At 40.8% G+C, this 13544-nt stretch overlaps 1 protein-coding gene across 1 annotated transcript in view; it reads right to left on the reverse strand.

The window, feature by feature from the left end:
* The window catches only part of WDR19 (WD repeat domain 19), a 185022-nt gene that overhangs the window by 91206 nt on the left and 80272 nt on the right, over positions 1–13544 (reverse strand). The window contains exons 12-18 of the mRNA XM_068120441.2: positions 12957–13071; positions 12750–12859; positions 10240–10362; positions 9803–9952; positions 9179–9323; positions 6475–6682; positions 2865–3024 (exon numbers count right to left, since the gene is read on the reverse strand). Of these exons, the coding sequence (XP_067976542.2) occupies positions 2865–3024; positions 6475–6682; positions 9179–9323; positions 9803–9952; positions 10240–10362; positions 12750–12859; positions 12957–13071 (1011 nt within the window). The remainder of the gene's footprint in view (positions 1–2864; positions 3025–6474; positions 6683–9178; positions 9324–9802; positions 9953–10239; positions 10363–12749; positions 12860–12956; positions 13072–13544) is intronic.

Below are 13544 nucleotides of genomic sequence, written 5' to 3' on the forward strand. Positions count from 1 at the left end.
GTTAATAAAATAACTAAGATCAATCTTAGTCCATCTTCGTTTTATCAGACCATAAAACATTTTGCCACATTGCTTCAGTATCTCCGTATTGGTTTTCTGCATACCTCAAATGGGACTCAATGCAGGTTTTTTGAGTAATGGATTCCTTCTTGCCACCCTACCGTACAGGACAGACCTGTGGAGTGCTTGGGATATTGTTGTCACATGCACAGTGACCAGTCTTTGCCATAAAGGTCTGTAGCTCTTTTTAAAGTTGCCATTGGCCTCTTGGTGGCCTCTCTGATCAGTCTCCTCCTTGCTTGGTCATCCACTTAAGAGGGACGGCCTGATCTAGGCAGGGTCTTGTGGTACCATACACCTTCCACTTTTTAATGATTGTCTTGATTGTGCTCCAAGGGATATTCAAGGTCTTAGAAATATTTTTATACCCATCCCCTGATCTGTGCCTTTCCACAACTTTATCCCAGAGGTCTTTTGAAAACGCCTTTGTGCTCATGGTTGAGTCTTTGCTGTGAAATGCACTACCCAGCAGAGGATACCTACAGTAAGAGCTGATTTTATTCTGAAATAATCAGAATCACTACAATTTTACACAGGTGGAGGCCAATTAACTTGGTGTGTGATTCTGAAGGTGATTAGTTGCACCTGAGCTAATTTACAACTGCTATTATAAAGGGGGGTGGACTCTTATCCAACCAAGATATTCTAGTTTTATATTTTTAATTAATTTTCTTTTAATTAACATAAAAAGTGCGATTATTCTACAATGGTAAAACATTTATGCATAGAAATACCAAAAAATAAAAGATGACCTTCTGTACTCTTGCCTCATATTCATCTTTTTATCTCAAATATAAATTTCTTGACTATCTAGCAATAATAACAAATTTGACTTCACTGTTCCAATACTTATGGAGGGCACTGTACACTCCAACACACACCTAATATGAAAAACTGATGATCCAACATGTGACTCAAACCCAAGGCCTACTACTAACAAGGTTAAAACTCAAACGTTGAACAAATGAATTGACTACGAGGATAGAATGAGGAGTTTCCCACATTAACACTGAAGGCTAATGACTTGCATGCCTGCTCAGGAAGACCCCAAAGATGGATGAACATGACTGCAAGGGTTACACGTGCGTGCATATGTGTATTGTGTATGTGTATAAGAGATCTCTCTTTATATATAATTTAATAAGCAAGAATAAATTCCAATGAGAGATTTGTTTCTTCATTTAACGTTTATGGAGGGGAGGATTATGTTTCGATTATGTTTATGTTTCTTTCAGAGAGGAGGATAAGGAAGAAAGTGAAGATCGACGAAATGCAGTTTGGATTTATGCCAGGAAGAGGAACGACAGACGCACTTTTCATTGTGAGGTAGTTGCAGGAGAAGTACATGGAGAAGAGGAAGAAGTTGTTTCTTGGGTTTGTTGATCTGGAGAAAGCATTCGATAGGGTTCCACGCAAAGTATTGACATGGGCATTGAGGAAGTTAGGAGTGGAGGAATGGTTGATCAGAGTAGTGATGGCAATGTACAAAAGAGCGCGCACAGCTGTAAGGACGAAGGACGGGAACAGTGGTGAGTTTGAGGTGAAGGTGGGAGTGCATCAGGGGTCGGTACTAAGTCCACTACCATTTGTAGCTGTGATGGAGGTGCTGGCTCAGAACGTAAAGGAGGGTTTACCATGGGAGTTGATGTATGTAGATGATCTGGTGTTGATTGCGGAAGGTATGGATGGACTGAAGGAAAAGATGAACAAGTGGAAGGAATGTATGGAGACAAAAGGTCTGAAGGTGAATATCGGAAAGACGAAGGTGATGGCAAGTGGTAAAGCATGTGGTGAGGTGGAAAGAACTGGGAAGTGGCCCTGTGCTGTGTGTAGGAAGGATGTCGGAGTGAACTCCATTCAATGTACAATGTGCGCTGAGTGGGTTCATCAAAAATGTAGTGGTCTGAGAGGGTCATTAACCAGTGTGGCAGCGACATTCAAATGTAAGGTGTGCACAGAGGGAGCTGCAGATGGAGGAAATGTTGAGTTGGATCTTGGAGACGGCGTGAAGCTGGAAGGTGTGAAAACATTTTGCTACCTCGGAGACATGCTGAATGGAGAAGGTGGATCAGACTCGGCAACGGTTGCTAGAGTGAGATGTACATGGAAGAAGTTTCGGGAACTGAGTGGCGTGCTGATGATGAGGGGAGTGTCGCTGAAGCTGAAGGGAAAGGTGTATGCTGCATGTGTGAGAAGTGTTGTGATTTATAGGAGCGAGACATGGGTAATGAACGTAGAGCAGCAACGAAGGTTGGAAAGGGTGGAAATGCGAATGGTTCGACGGATGTGCGGAGTATCGTTGAGAGAGAGGAAGACAAATGATGAATTGCGAAAGATGATGGGAATAGAGCCTGTGATTGATGCTGTGAAGAGGAACAGGTTGAGATGGTTTGGTCATGTGTTGAGGAAGGATGAAAGTGACTGGTTGAGAAGAGTGATGGAAATGAATGTAGAAGGAAGTAGAGGACGGGGAAGACCGAGAAAGACTTGGCTAAAGATGGTGGAAGAAGAAATGCGGGCAAGGGGGTTAACAAGGAGAGATGCTGAAAATAGGGCAAAATAGAGAAGATTGTCATGGGGACCGCAAGGCTAACCCCCGCTCTACTAGGGAAAATGGCCTTTAAAATGCATGTTGTTGTTGTTGTATTTAACGTTCCAACGGATGTGTGCATTTATCATTAATAATTATTTATCATTTATAATTAACAAATGTAAGCAAAGCTAAAATGTTTGTCATATTAGCTAGTAACATAATGCACAAAGAGTCATTAGAAGCTACGGACATCATTGTCTTGTCCCCACACCTTGGCATCTTGAAGAGCAAGCACCATGGCAGCATCTCCCATTCTGCGGTACACTTGACTTGCAATGCCTAACTCTCTATGATAAATCGCTGCTTGAGCAAAATGATTCCAATTCGACTGCAATTGAAGCCTCTCACAGATTGGCCAAGTGTCTGCGAACCTGGAGAAAAATGGTTGATGAAAAACAGATGAAGGTATCATAGCCATTAGAACACAAACTCACAATTGCATATTGTCTTGACTGTGCTCCAAGAGAATCACAACTTGTGATTTGAAGATGTTGCACCCAAAAACATGGTGTTTTTGCTGGACTCAAACCATGAGCAATAATGCCTACTATAAGGAACTTAAAAACAACACAAAATTAAAAATGCAAGTGACGTAATCGAGTCCTGGCAGTAGTGCAAATCCAAACCATAAGGTTTCAAGTCTGAGTCCAAGTTAAAATGCCAAAAACATTGAAGAAAGAATAATACAAGGTGTTTCATTTTAAAAACGTAACCCTATTAAAGTTATGTGAAATTTTTCTTATTCACAATTTTTTTTCTATTGCAGGTGTGTATGAAGTATCGTTTGGAGGAAAAACTGCAAACACCAGAAAATCATACTATTGATTTTGAAGATGGCATGGACAATTGAACAAAGGATCTTTATTGTGGAGTCTTACTTTGCCACAAAGTCATTTAAACAGACTCAAACATGATTCAGAAAGAAGTTCGAGACCGGATTAGCCCCAGCTAAGTCTGCTATTTTTTTTGATTAATAAACAGGTTTGAGTCCAACGGGACAGAACAAAATCTTAATTGCTTAAAGTTTAGACACCCGAGGACTGCAAGATCACGAGAAAACATTGAAGCAGTCAATGAAGCAGCTTGAGGAGCCCCAGGAAATTTCTGCGCTGTCAATCTCAAGAATTGAACTTGTCTTTTTTTTTCTTTTTTCTTTTTTGTGTACAAGATCGAGGCTCATGATAGAGCTAACATTAATCACACAAAAAGTCAAACCGACACATAAAACACAAAATAAGGGGAGCGGGAGACAAGATGGGGAGAGAGGGGGAAGGACACAAACACAACATTTGAGAGCAGGGACATCGGGAGAAATGTGGAGGGGGAGGCCTTTTGGGGAGGTGGGAGAGGTTTAAACATATGAACACTGCAAGGACTTCCAGGAAAGAAGTTGGAATTTCCAAAAAAAAAAAGTGTATCTGGGGTGAATTAGCGGGGGTAGAAAAGATCAAGGTTTTGGATGGGGGAAGATAAGAGATGGTGGTGAACAGCTGTTTTAAAGACCTGGAGGGAGGAGTGGGATTGAAGGGAGTGGGGGAGTTTGTTCCAGAGGTGGGAGAAAAGGGGAATGAAGGAGTGAAGGTGAGCAGAGAGTCTTGATTTTGGCAGTTTAACCATAAGAGGGTTGCAGGCAGATCTTGTGCGACCTGAAGGAATATTGGGGGGACAGAGCACAGAGAGAGCTGGGGGAGCAAGGCCGGAGAGGAGTCGGTAGAAGACGGAAAGACCACCAACCTGCCTGCGGTGAGTGAGTGAAAGGCCCTCGGAGTTAGCTTCATCGTCTCTATCAAGTACACAAATAATTCTGAAGCAGGAACTAAAAATGTACCCGTATTGCATAGAAGTGAAGCAAAAACTAACAGACAATGATAAACAACTTTGTGTGACGATGTGTGAATGGTTTGAGCAAAAAATGCATAGCGACCCCAATTTTCTGAGTAATGTGTGGTTTTCTGACAAGGCCCACTTTGTTTTGAGTGGTCATGTTAATTCTAAAAACAACGTGTTTTGGGGTTTTATTTCTCCTGATGAAGTTCTTGAAAGGCCGTTGCACAGCCAAACATGCACTCCATGGGTTGCAATAAGCAAATTTGGCATCATTGGACCTTTCTGGTTTCAAGACGAAGAAGGGAAATCTGTAACTGTAACCACTGAACAGTACTTTAAAGTTATGCAGAAGTTCTGCATTGCATTAGCGAGGAAAAGCCACATTGACAGGGCTGTGCAATTGTTTCAGCAAGATGGAGGCACATATCACACTTCAAACAAATCGATACAGCGGCTACAACAGAAATTCAGTGATCAAATTCTCTCTAAAAGGACAGATGTTGAATGGGTGCACCATTCTTCGGACCTCAACCCACCTGACTTCTATATTTGGCGTTACCTGAAGTGTATCAGAGGAGACCTCAGACTATTGACGACCTCAAAAATGAAATTGCCACCAACATCAAAGCAAAGCTATTCCGGTTCAGGATTGCAGTCGAGTTATCAACAACGTCACCAGGAGGATCCATTCGTGGACAGCTCCAGCAGGGCAGCCATTTAGAACATCTTCTCAAATCACTTGTTTCATTTTTGTGGGTTACATTATTCTACATATTACAAAGATTCTTATGTATAAGGTTCATGTTTCAATGGAAAATTTAAAAAGTATAAAAACAACGTTGGGTTGCGTTTTTTATGAAACACCCTGTCTTTCAAGTTGGATGGCTTTTCATTTATTCCAGATAAATTGTTTAAATCCTTTAAAATACTGTCTTCACACTACTGCTTGGACACCACTAGGACATGGCCACTTTATTACCTCCACCACTCAAGGTGGATGGAGGTTATGTTTTCATCCCTGTTTGTCTGTCTGTCTGTCTATCTGTTTGTGAACAGCATATCTCAAAATGTTGTGGACGGATTTGGATGAAATTCTGGTCCGAATCCGGCGACCATAAAAGTATTTTACAAAATACAGTGCAAATCATATTTATATGATGGTTACAAATGTCTCTACCCCCTACCTAGCATTCTTTTTCAAAAGTATAACATGAAGAAACTGGAACAGCACTCAGTAGAGCGCACACCTTCACCAGGCTGAACAGTTTACGTTTTGTATCCCACTGATAGGCCAGATCTGGATCCAGACATGAGCCAAATTCTAATCAGCTTGTTCTTGTCACCTAACCAACTCATCCACCTAGTTTTGTCATAACTCGTCCATAACTTTTTGAAATATAGTCCTATATATCATTTTTGCTCCCATCTCTCAATGGTGAAGTATCACCTAAAAATTAAGAAACACACATCCGGATCCAGATTCGTATTTTCGAATCAATTCGTTTTTGTCACACACCTAATCTGTCCACCAAAGCTCCTCCAAATCATTCCACAACTTTGAGATATTGTGCTATATATCGTTTTTAGCCCAATCTCTCAACGATGAAGGATCACTTAAAATTCTAGTATCTGGATCCGGATCTTCACCAAAATCTAACCAATTTGTCCTTATCACACACGTAACCATGTCCACCAAATGTCGTCCGAATCCATCTACAACTTTTTGAGATATCCTGCTCACAGACAAACAGGAGGGGTGAAAACATAACCTCTGCTCACCTTTGGTGGGAAGGTAAATAGTGTTCAATATTAAAAAGAACCATATATTTTCCTGTGGGGTGACAGAATGGCCCAAAGGTAGTGCACTCACCACTTGAGCCATCTAGTCGGGTTTCATTCTTATCCTGACGATTTTCACCCTGGTATTTTGCATTCGAAATAGGCATTTGTATTGGACTTGAGGTTTGTTTCCTGACTGCATGGTCATGACCCACCTTAGAAGCATGAGGCTCTGGGTGAACATGTGTGACAGCTCCTCTTTGCTGGCACAGTTCACATTTTGGACTTCCAGGAAAGGATGTGATTTCAGGATGACAGAATCAAGAGCATTTTCTGCTTGACATGTCAACTCGCCATTGTAAAGCAGTAAAGGATTGTGGTTAAACTGCAGCTTGCTGGAACCTGCCAAGATAACTCGTGGCCCTGCCAAGGCAGTTACAAGAAAAGATAAAAGATGTCACATTTGTAATGTTATCTTTTCTGATCTCCATTGACTCATCTAACCAACAGAAGAGAACATTGAGCTGAAAACTAACTTGAAGGAACAAGTTATAGTGTAGGGCCAAATGTCATAAATATGGTCCAAGTATTTTTCATGTATAAATTGTTAAAACCAAAGAAATTATTATCTATATAAGAATACGCTTATTTGTGTGTGTGTCTGTAGCAATCCTTCCCACGGATTGGTTGGACAACTGCCCTGACTACCTATGATTGTAACGTTGATGCGTATATAAGATGCTTTACAAAGAAGATAATTAATTTACGATCATTTATTAACAGATCATTTGCGATCATTTTGCTTTTTCTGGTCTTCATTAACGATCTCACCGACTATGGAAAATCCTATTTTTTGCTGATGACTCCACCCTCTGCCGCTCCATATCTCAACCCTCAGATCGGCAGGCAGCAGCCTCTTCACTCTCTGCAGACCTGGGTAAATCAAACTGGTCAAACAAGTGGAACATGTCTTTCAATCCTGACAAATATCACACTCTCATTTTGTCTCTTCGAAAAGACCATCTGGACAACCCTCCCATCTATTTTCCCAACAATCCTCTCAAATAAGATCCGTCACTCAAGCTTTTGGGTCTCACTATCTACCATGATCTTTCCTGGGAAAACCACGTTTCCAAGCTGGCCTCCTCCATCGTGCGAAGTCCTTCCTTGGCACACCTGAGCTCCTCACCACATACAAAGCTTTCATCCACACCTCAATAGAATACTGCTCTCCCCTCTGGGCTGGTGCTCATGCCTCACACCTAGCCCGGCTTCACGTGGTTGAAACCAAGGCATTCAGAATCATTGGTATCTCCTGTGATTAAGCTGATTCTGAGGGCCTTTCACTCGCTCACCGCAGGCAGGTTGGTGGTCTTTCTGTGTTCTACCGATTCCTCTCCGGCCTTGCTTCCTCTGCTTTGTCTGTGCTCTGTCCCCCAAATATTCCTGTAGGATGCACAGGATCTGCCAGCAACAATTGTCTGATGAAACTGCCAAAATCAAGACTCTGCTCACCTTCACTCTTTCATTCCTCTTTTCTCCCGCCTCTGGAACAAACTCCCCTCACTCTCTTCAATCCCACTCCTCCCTCCAGGTCTTTAAAACAGATGTTCATCACCATCTCTTATCTTCCCCCATCCAAAACCTTGATCTTTTCTACCGCCTTTAATAAACCCCAAATCCACCTCTTTCAATCTCCAACTTCTTTCCTGAAATTCCCAGTAGTGTTAATTTGTTTTATCCCATGTACCATTGTACCCTGCCCCAGGCCTCTCCCTTCCACAGATCTCCCGATGTCCCAGTTCTCCACTGTTGTTGTGCTTCCCTCTCTCCCCCTCATCTCCCGCTCCCTTTATTATATGTTCTGTGTCTTAGCTCTTACACGAGCCTCGACTTGGTATTAAAAAAAAAGTGTTTTTCTATCATATCAATTATCAATCTTTATTTGTGAGAGAAAAAGGACCATAGGGTGAATGTTTGCAAGACAGCGGCTTGCAAACATTGATAACATCACTTTGACGTCATAATAATAATAATAATAATAATAATAATAATAATACATTTATTTTATAGTGGATATGTTGTATTTTTTTTTACATTGTCGCATAGCACTTTATCCATAGGTATACTGCAGAAAATTGCAGCCCTCTCGCCTGAAGGAAAGTAAAAAATATACAAGATTTCTAACCCCATCCCCATAAATATATACAACAAAAACGACAAACTGATGCCGTCTTATTTGGGCCAAAAATACCACTAAATTTTTATTTAAAACCTGTCACCATAGTGTTTCTGATTCAGGACACCCTGAAGATTAATAATTTATATGGTGCCAATAATTTACAAACAAAAATACTTGGTGAGAAATGGCCCTACACTATTAGCTTTGTAATGGATAAATACGAACAGTTATTATGCCAAGTAGATTTGTTGAAAGTTATTTGAGGGGCGGATAACTGTAAAATGTTTTAAAATATAATCTGTAACACTGTTACACAGCCAAACTAGGTGTGTATATATTGTTCTAATCTGGCGAATGGAAACAGTCCAAATGACATGATGAGGTCAGCAGTGAATGGTTGGTAAGTATTAGTGTAGTGAATGGCTAAATTAATTTGGTCTGAGGACTGTCATTATCGATACATAGACGATACTTCAAAAAGTGTGCATGTACAAGAATGAAAATGTATAGGCCTACCAGTTCATTTAGACACACACACAAATATTTAAAACTATAGCCATATCTCTGTATATCACCATATGCTTCAGCATAATCTGTTGAATTTTTCAATTATCCTGGTGGTAAATTATCCAGAACTGTCAACTGTGAAATGCTAGTTTGCGTTGTTATTTCACTTTTTTCACTTCGCCACTAAGGTCCAACCACATTTGCAAGACTCCGCGTGGTGATAGGCTCACCTGTAATTGCATTTTTGTGGAAGGCGTACGTGAAGACGTTTTCTTTGTTAAATGCCACAAAGATGGTGGAGCTGGACAATGCAATATCCCAAAGAATGCCATGCATCGAGGAGAAGTTTGGGATTTCCACCATGGTCTTCTTTATCTACATAAAGCTCATGGTCACAAAAACCATCGCAATTTGAAGTATTACATGCCATTTATGTTTGCGATGCCTCGTGCTTTTTTTTTCCCCCACATTTTCATACGCAAATATTGCAAGCTTATGTAAGCGTTGGAAATTGCTCCTTTCATTGTCTAATTCCCTCTAGTACTGGTTCAAATTCAACATTGACATCTTGCATTCATTCACATTGCACCTGTGCATCACTTAGAATGCTGCCATTTTATTGTCTTCACAATTAAAGCATATTTTACAAGTTTACCTCCAGTTACATTTGTACTACCGGTATATATTCACACACGAAGTCTGGCAGTTCTTTACCATGTTTCCTTATCCGTGAACCAGCATAAGCTGAAGCCATTCGTAGGCATAGCAGTGGGCAATGATGAAGAAAAAACAGTGAAAAATAATTAAATATTTGGACATGTGCACAAACATCAAAAGTTATTTCAACAACTTACGGGGCTGTATATGTAGCCATTACCACTGGCATCCATGAAAGCAAGCTGAGTACCCAGAGGGTCTGGGAAGAGCCGCTGTATACCCACTGTGTGCTGGAAGTCAGTCAAAAGTTGCCAGTCCTCCAGAATAAAGTAACAGATAAATCCAGCCTGGGTAAAGGCAAGATGGTAAGTGTCGTTTTCTATCATTTACAGAATGCTAATAAACTCCCCAAAGGCAGGTAACATTTATTTTTCTAATGTTCTAAAAGTTCCAATTTTTTTTAGTTCATTCTAAAAGTTAATTTGCTATTGTAAAAGGCAGCACAAAACATTTTTACAGCCTAATAGTACTATGTTTCCCATTAATTCGATAACCTCCCGATAATTAAGTTAGTGTTTGAGACGTGCACTTTGGGTATGTATGAATACAAAAGGGAGGGAGAGAGGTGAATTACATCAGTGGCGTAGATCAGGAACTCAGGGGTTAAAGCATGGCTGGTGATGAGTCCGACATTTTCCCGCACTGGCAGAAGGAGAGTTTTGTGGTCCCAAGAGCCACTGACCACGCTGTCTTCGATCTGTCCATATTAAAATGATGATGAACAATGTAGTTATTCATCCATTGTCAACAAAAAAGAAGCAATATGTTATGAAAAGTCATTTACACCAGGGATTTTAAAACCACGTACACTTCATAAGCTTTATACCATACATACATTCATTACCTCGATTTTGATTCCCGCTAAGCTTTCCTCAACACCGTGTCAATCACAATGTCATAGTCGTTAGTCAGAGATAAAAAAACGTTTTATTAAGTTCTCAAATGCTAAGTGAATAGCACATAATGCTTTACTTTTTAACCCAATGCAATAAAGTGTCAATCTGCATGAGGTGAGTGAGAGATCACAGGATGGTTACGGTTGGGCATTTACTGAGCCCGTCATGAGCAGACAGTGCTGTTTCGTATTCACGTGACAAAAGTGCAGTATTGTATTTAAGCATACAAGTCAAACTTCAAAAAACATAAACATTATGTCAGTGTCACATTTCTTATCCAACCTAAACAGATTATCCGCTTGGAGACATGCCAATGTGAAAGATTGCACAATGATATGTCATGGCAACAGATAAACGAGTTCACATGTGTAGCGAAGGTCCAACTTTCCTTGCTTATGCAATGGAAATTGCCTTGTATTGGCACGACTTGCAGATGGAAGAGTCGGAAAATATTTTGGGGGTATGGCAATGGTAGATACAACGATTAAGGAAACTTAAGGAACATCCGAACCAATGCATTTTTCACAGGGATAAGAGATCAGTTCAAACATCTTAACCACAGAGTTGCCTTCAACTGGGATTATGCATGTCACATTCACCAAACCATGATATACTACTTAAGTGAGTAAAAGGAGGTGAGTGATCGATAATAGGAGTGGGGGGGGGGGGGGGGTTTGGAATTGTGGTGTGGGGGTAGGATGGGGGGAGGGACAGGAGAGAGGGGTCATGGCAGTAATCCAGACTCTGGTGTAATGGTTAGAAGCATCTGCTCCGAGTCTGGTCGTCGGCGATTAGCGTCGAGGTGGTCGGTGATTCAAACCTCAGCCAGGCCATACCAAAGACTTTAAAAATTGGTATGTGTACTTGCTGTGCTACTTCCTTGCTTGACAATCAGCATTTAAAAAGGCAGAGCATGGACAAACCCCATCGGTTGGCATCTATGGGGAGGAGGAACTTCGTACTGAGGAAATGCCCTGCTGAGTGCAGTGATGAAACTGGTACCAATGTTGTGATGTCGCTGGAACTCAAAGTAACTTGGGAAGTGAAGACATCTCCCCCAAGCTCAGTGGCTGTTAAGTGTTTGTCTTGTCAATATGTCCATGTGTGTGTGATTGTATGTCCATGTGTGTGTGTGAGTGGCAGCTCCATTACGAGCCTTAGACCCCGTATGAAAAAAAAAAAGTTTGTGAAAATGCATAATTAAGAATTCTGGAGAAGCCGTGTTGGTATGTAAAAGATGGAAGGAACTTTAACGAATTGCATGGAGATCTGAACCTGGATTAACTCCATGTCATTTGATTTGTTCAATGTTTGCACAAACAACATTAATTATAGATTTACAGAACTTTTAGGCTTTGCTCAGAGAAGCCTTGAAATTATGTTAATTGCTTCTTCTTCAAAATAAGAAAAAAAATCCTTCCGTTATCAAATCAATTTTTTGAGTCTGTGCTATTGAGCTCTTCCCTCCAAACTGTGAAGAGGGCAGACAATAAACATTTTGCCTTGTCCCCTACACAGGGATTTTTGTATTCCGGTTAATTCTGTACCGCCTTTGCCTGCCTTCAGCATTCTCCACTTATTCTCATGGTATTTGTCTGAATGTTCATTGTACACCTGTGCCCCTTTGTCCTGTTTATAAAAGGCACAATTTATTTACTTAGCTGAATTATTGTATGCATGAAAACAAACAATTTTATTTGTAATTTGACGATCACAATAGCAAAACTGTGAAGTGCCATTAAAGCGCCATTTGCACAAATTTATGCAAAGTAGGAACTTCATGGAACTTCAATGTAAGAGGAGAAAATTAGATGCATCAAAACCTGTGCTACGGTTATTCGTCTGTGCTCTATTTTTCCTTTCATGCCGAGTGTCAAACTTTTGGTATGACTGAAGGATATGAATGAAGCAGCACGTACCGTTTTAAAATATTTGGTATGACTCGGCCAGGATTTGAATCACCCAACCTCTCAGACTCAGAGCAGATGCTCTAACCATTACACCACTGGGCCTAGTTGCCTTCTTGTCACATGCAAATTCAAGATGAAGCATCAATATCAATAATATCAAGCACCAGAAAATCCTACTACTCTTACTCTGATCTCTGACAGGTTAAAGTACTCACACATAATGCTTCACATTAAGCTGGTGATTGGCTGCAATCCAATAACACAGGCAAGCCACTGACCGTATGCAGCTGAACTTTTCCTTCAAAGGCAACGGCAGCATACTCGTCATTCAAACTCACAGCTTTCACTGTGCCATTGTACTCCTGCTCTTTCAGATGCCGTACATTTCCTGTCCAAACATGTTTCGCATGCCTGATTGGTCACCCATTCAAGACATCTTAAATGCACAAGTTCAATGCAGTCAGCAAGCTGACTGTTGGGCGTACCGTTTTCCAAGATAGCGTAAAACCAAACACGGTTGTTCAAGCATACGGCCACGTGATCCGGCCCAGCACCGATGATGCTGGGTTCAATGTCGATCTCCAAAGTCAGAGAGGGTTCCTGAAGGAAAATATTTTGCGGTAAAGTTAAATGTTTATCTATGCATGGCAGTCAGTGTGCACCTCTACCAGAAAGTATCGATTCATAGCAAAATACATCATTTGTCAACTGCGAAAACAAAATCTGTGAAATATATCAATGACCAATCCAACTTTTGATTTCCAAGGCCAACATCAAAGTGAACGATACGATGTTCAAGCAGCATAGCAATTGCATCTACACACAAGCCAATTGCAAGTTGTAAACCATCAAACGCTTCATTTGTTATTTCGCCACGATCAAAAACTAAGCAGTATAGACGCCATCAACACAACTGCAACACGACAGGCTGCAGAATGACGGACAGGCCATGTCAGAATGTTTTCAGGCCCAGGAGAAATCATATAAAATGGAGAATAGCCAACACACAATATACTGATGTACTTCCTGCCATAATTACATGGATAAGGGGGTGTTGATGAGATAATCAATTT

The sequence above is a fragment of the Myxine glutinosa genome, chromosome 1 (assembly GCF_964187855.1).
Source record: "Myxine glutinosa chromosome 1, kmMyxGlut1.1, whole genome shotgun sequence".
NCBI classification, from domain to species: Eukaryota; Metazoa; Chordata; class Myxini; order Myxiniformes; family Myxinidae; genus Myxine; species Myxine glutinosa.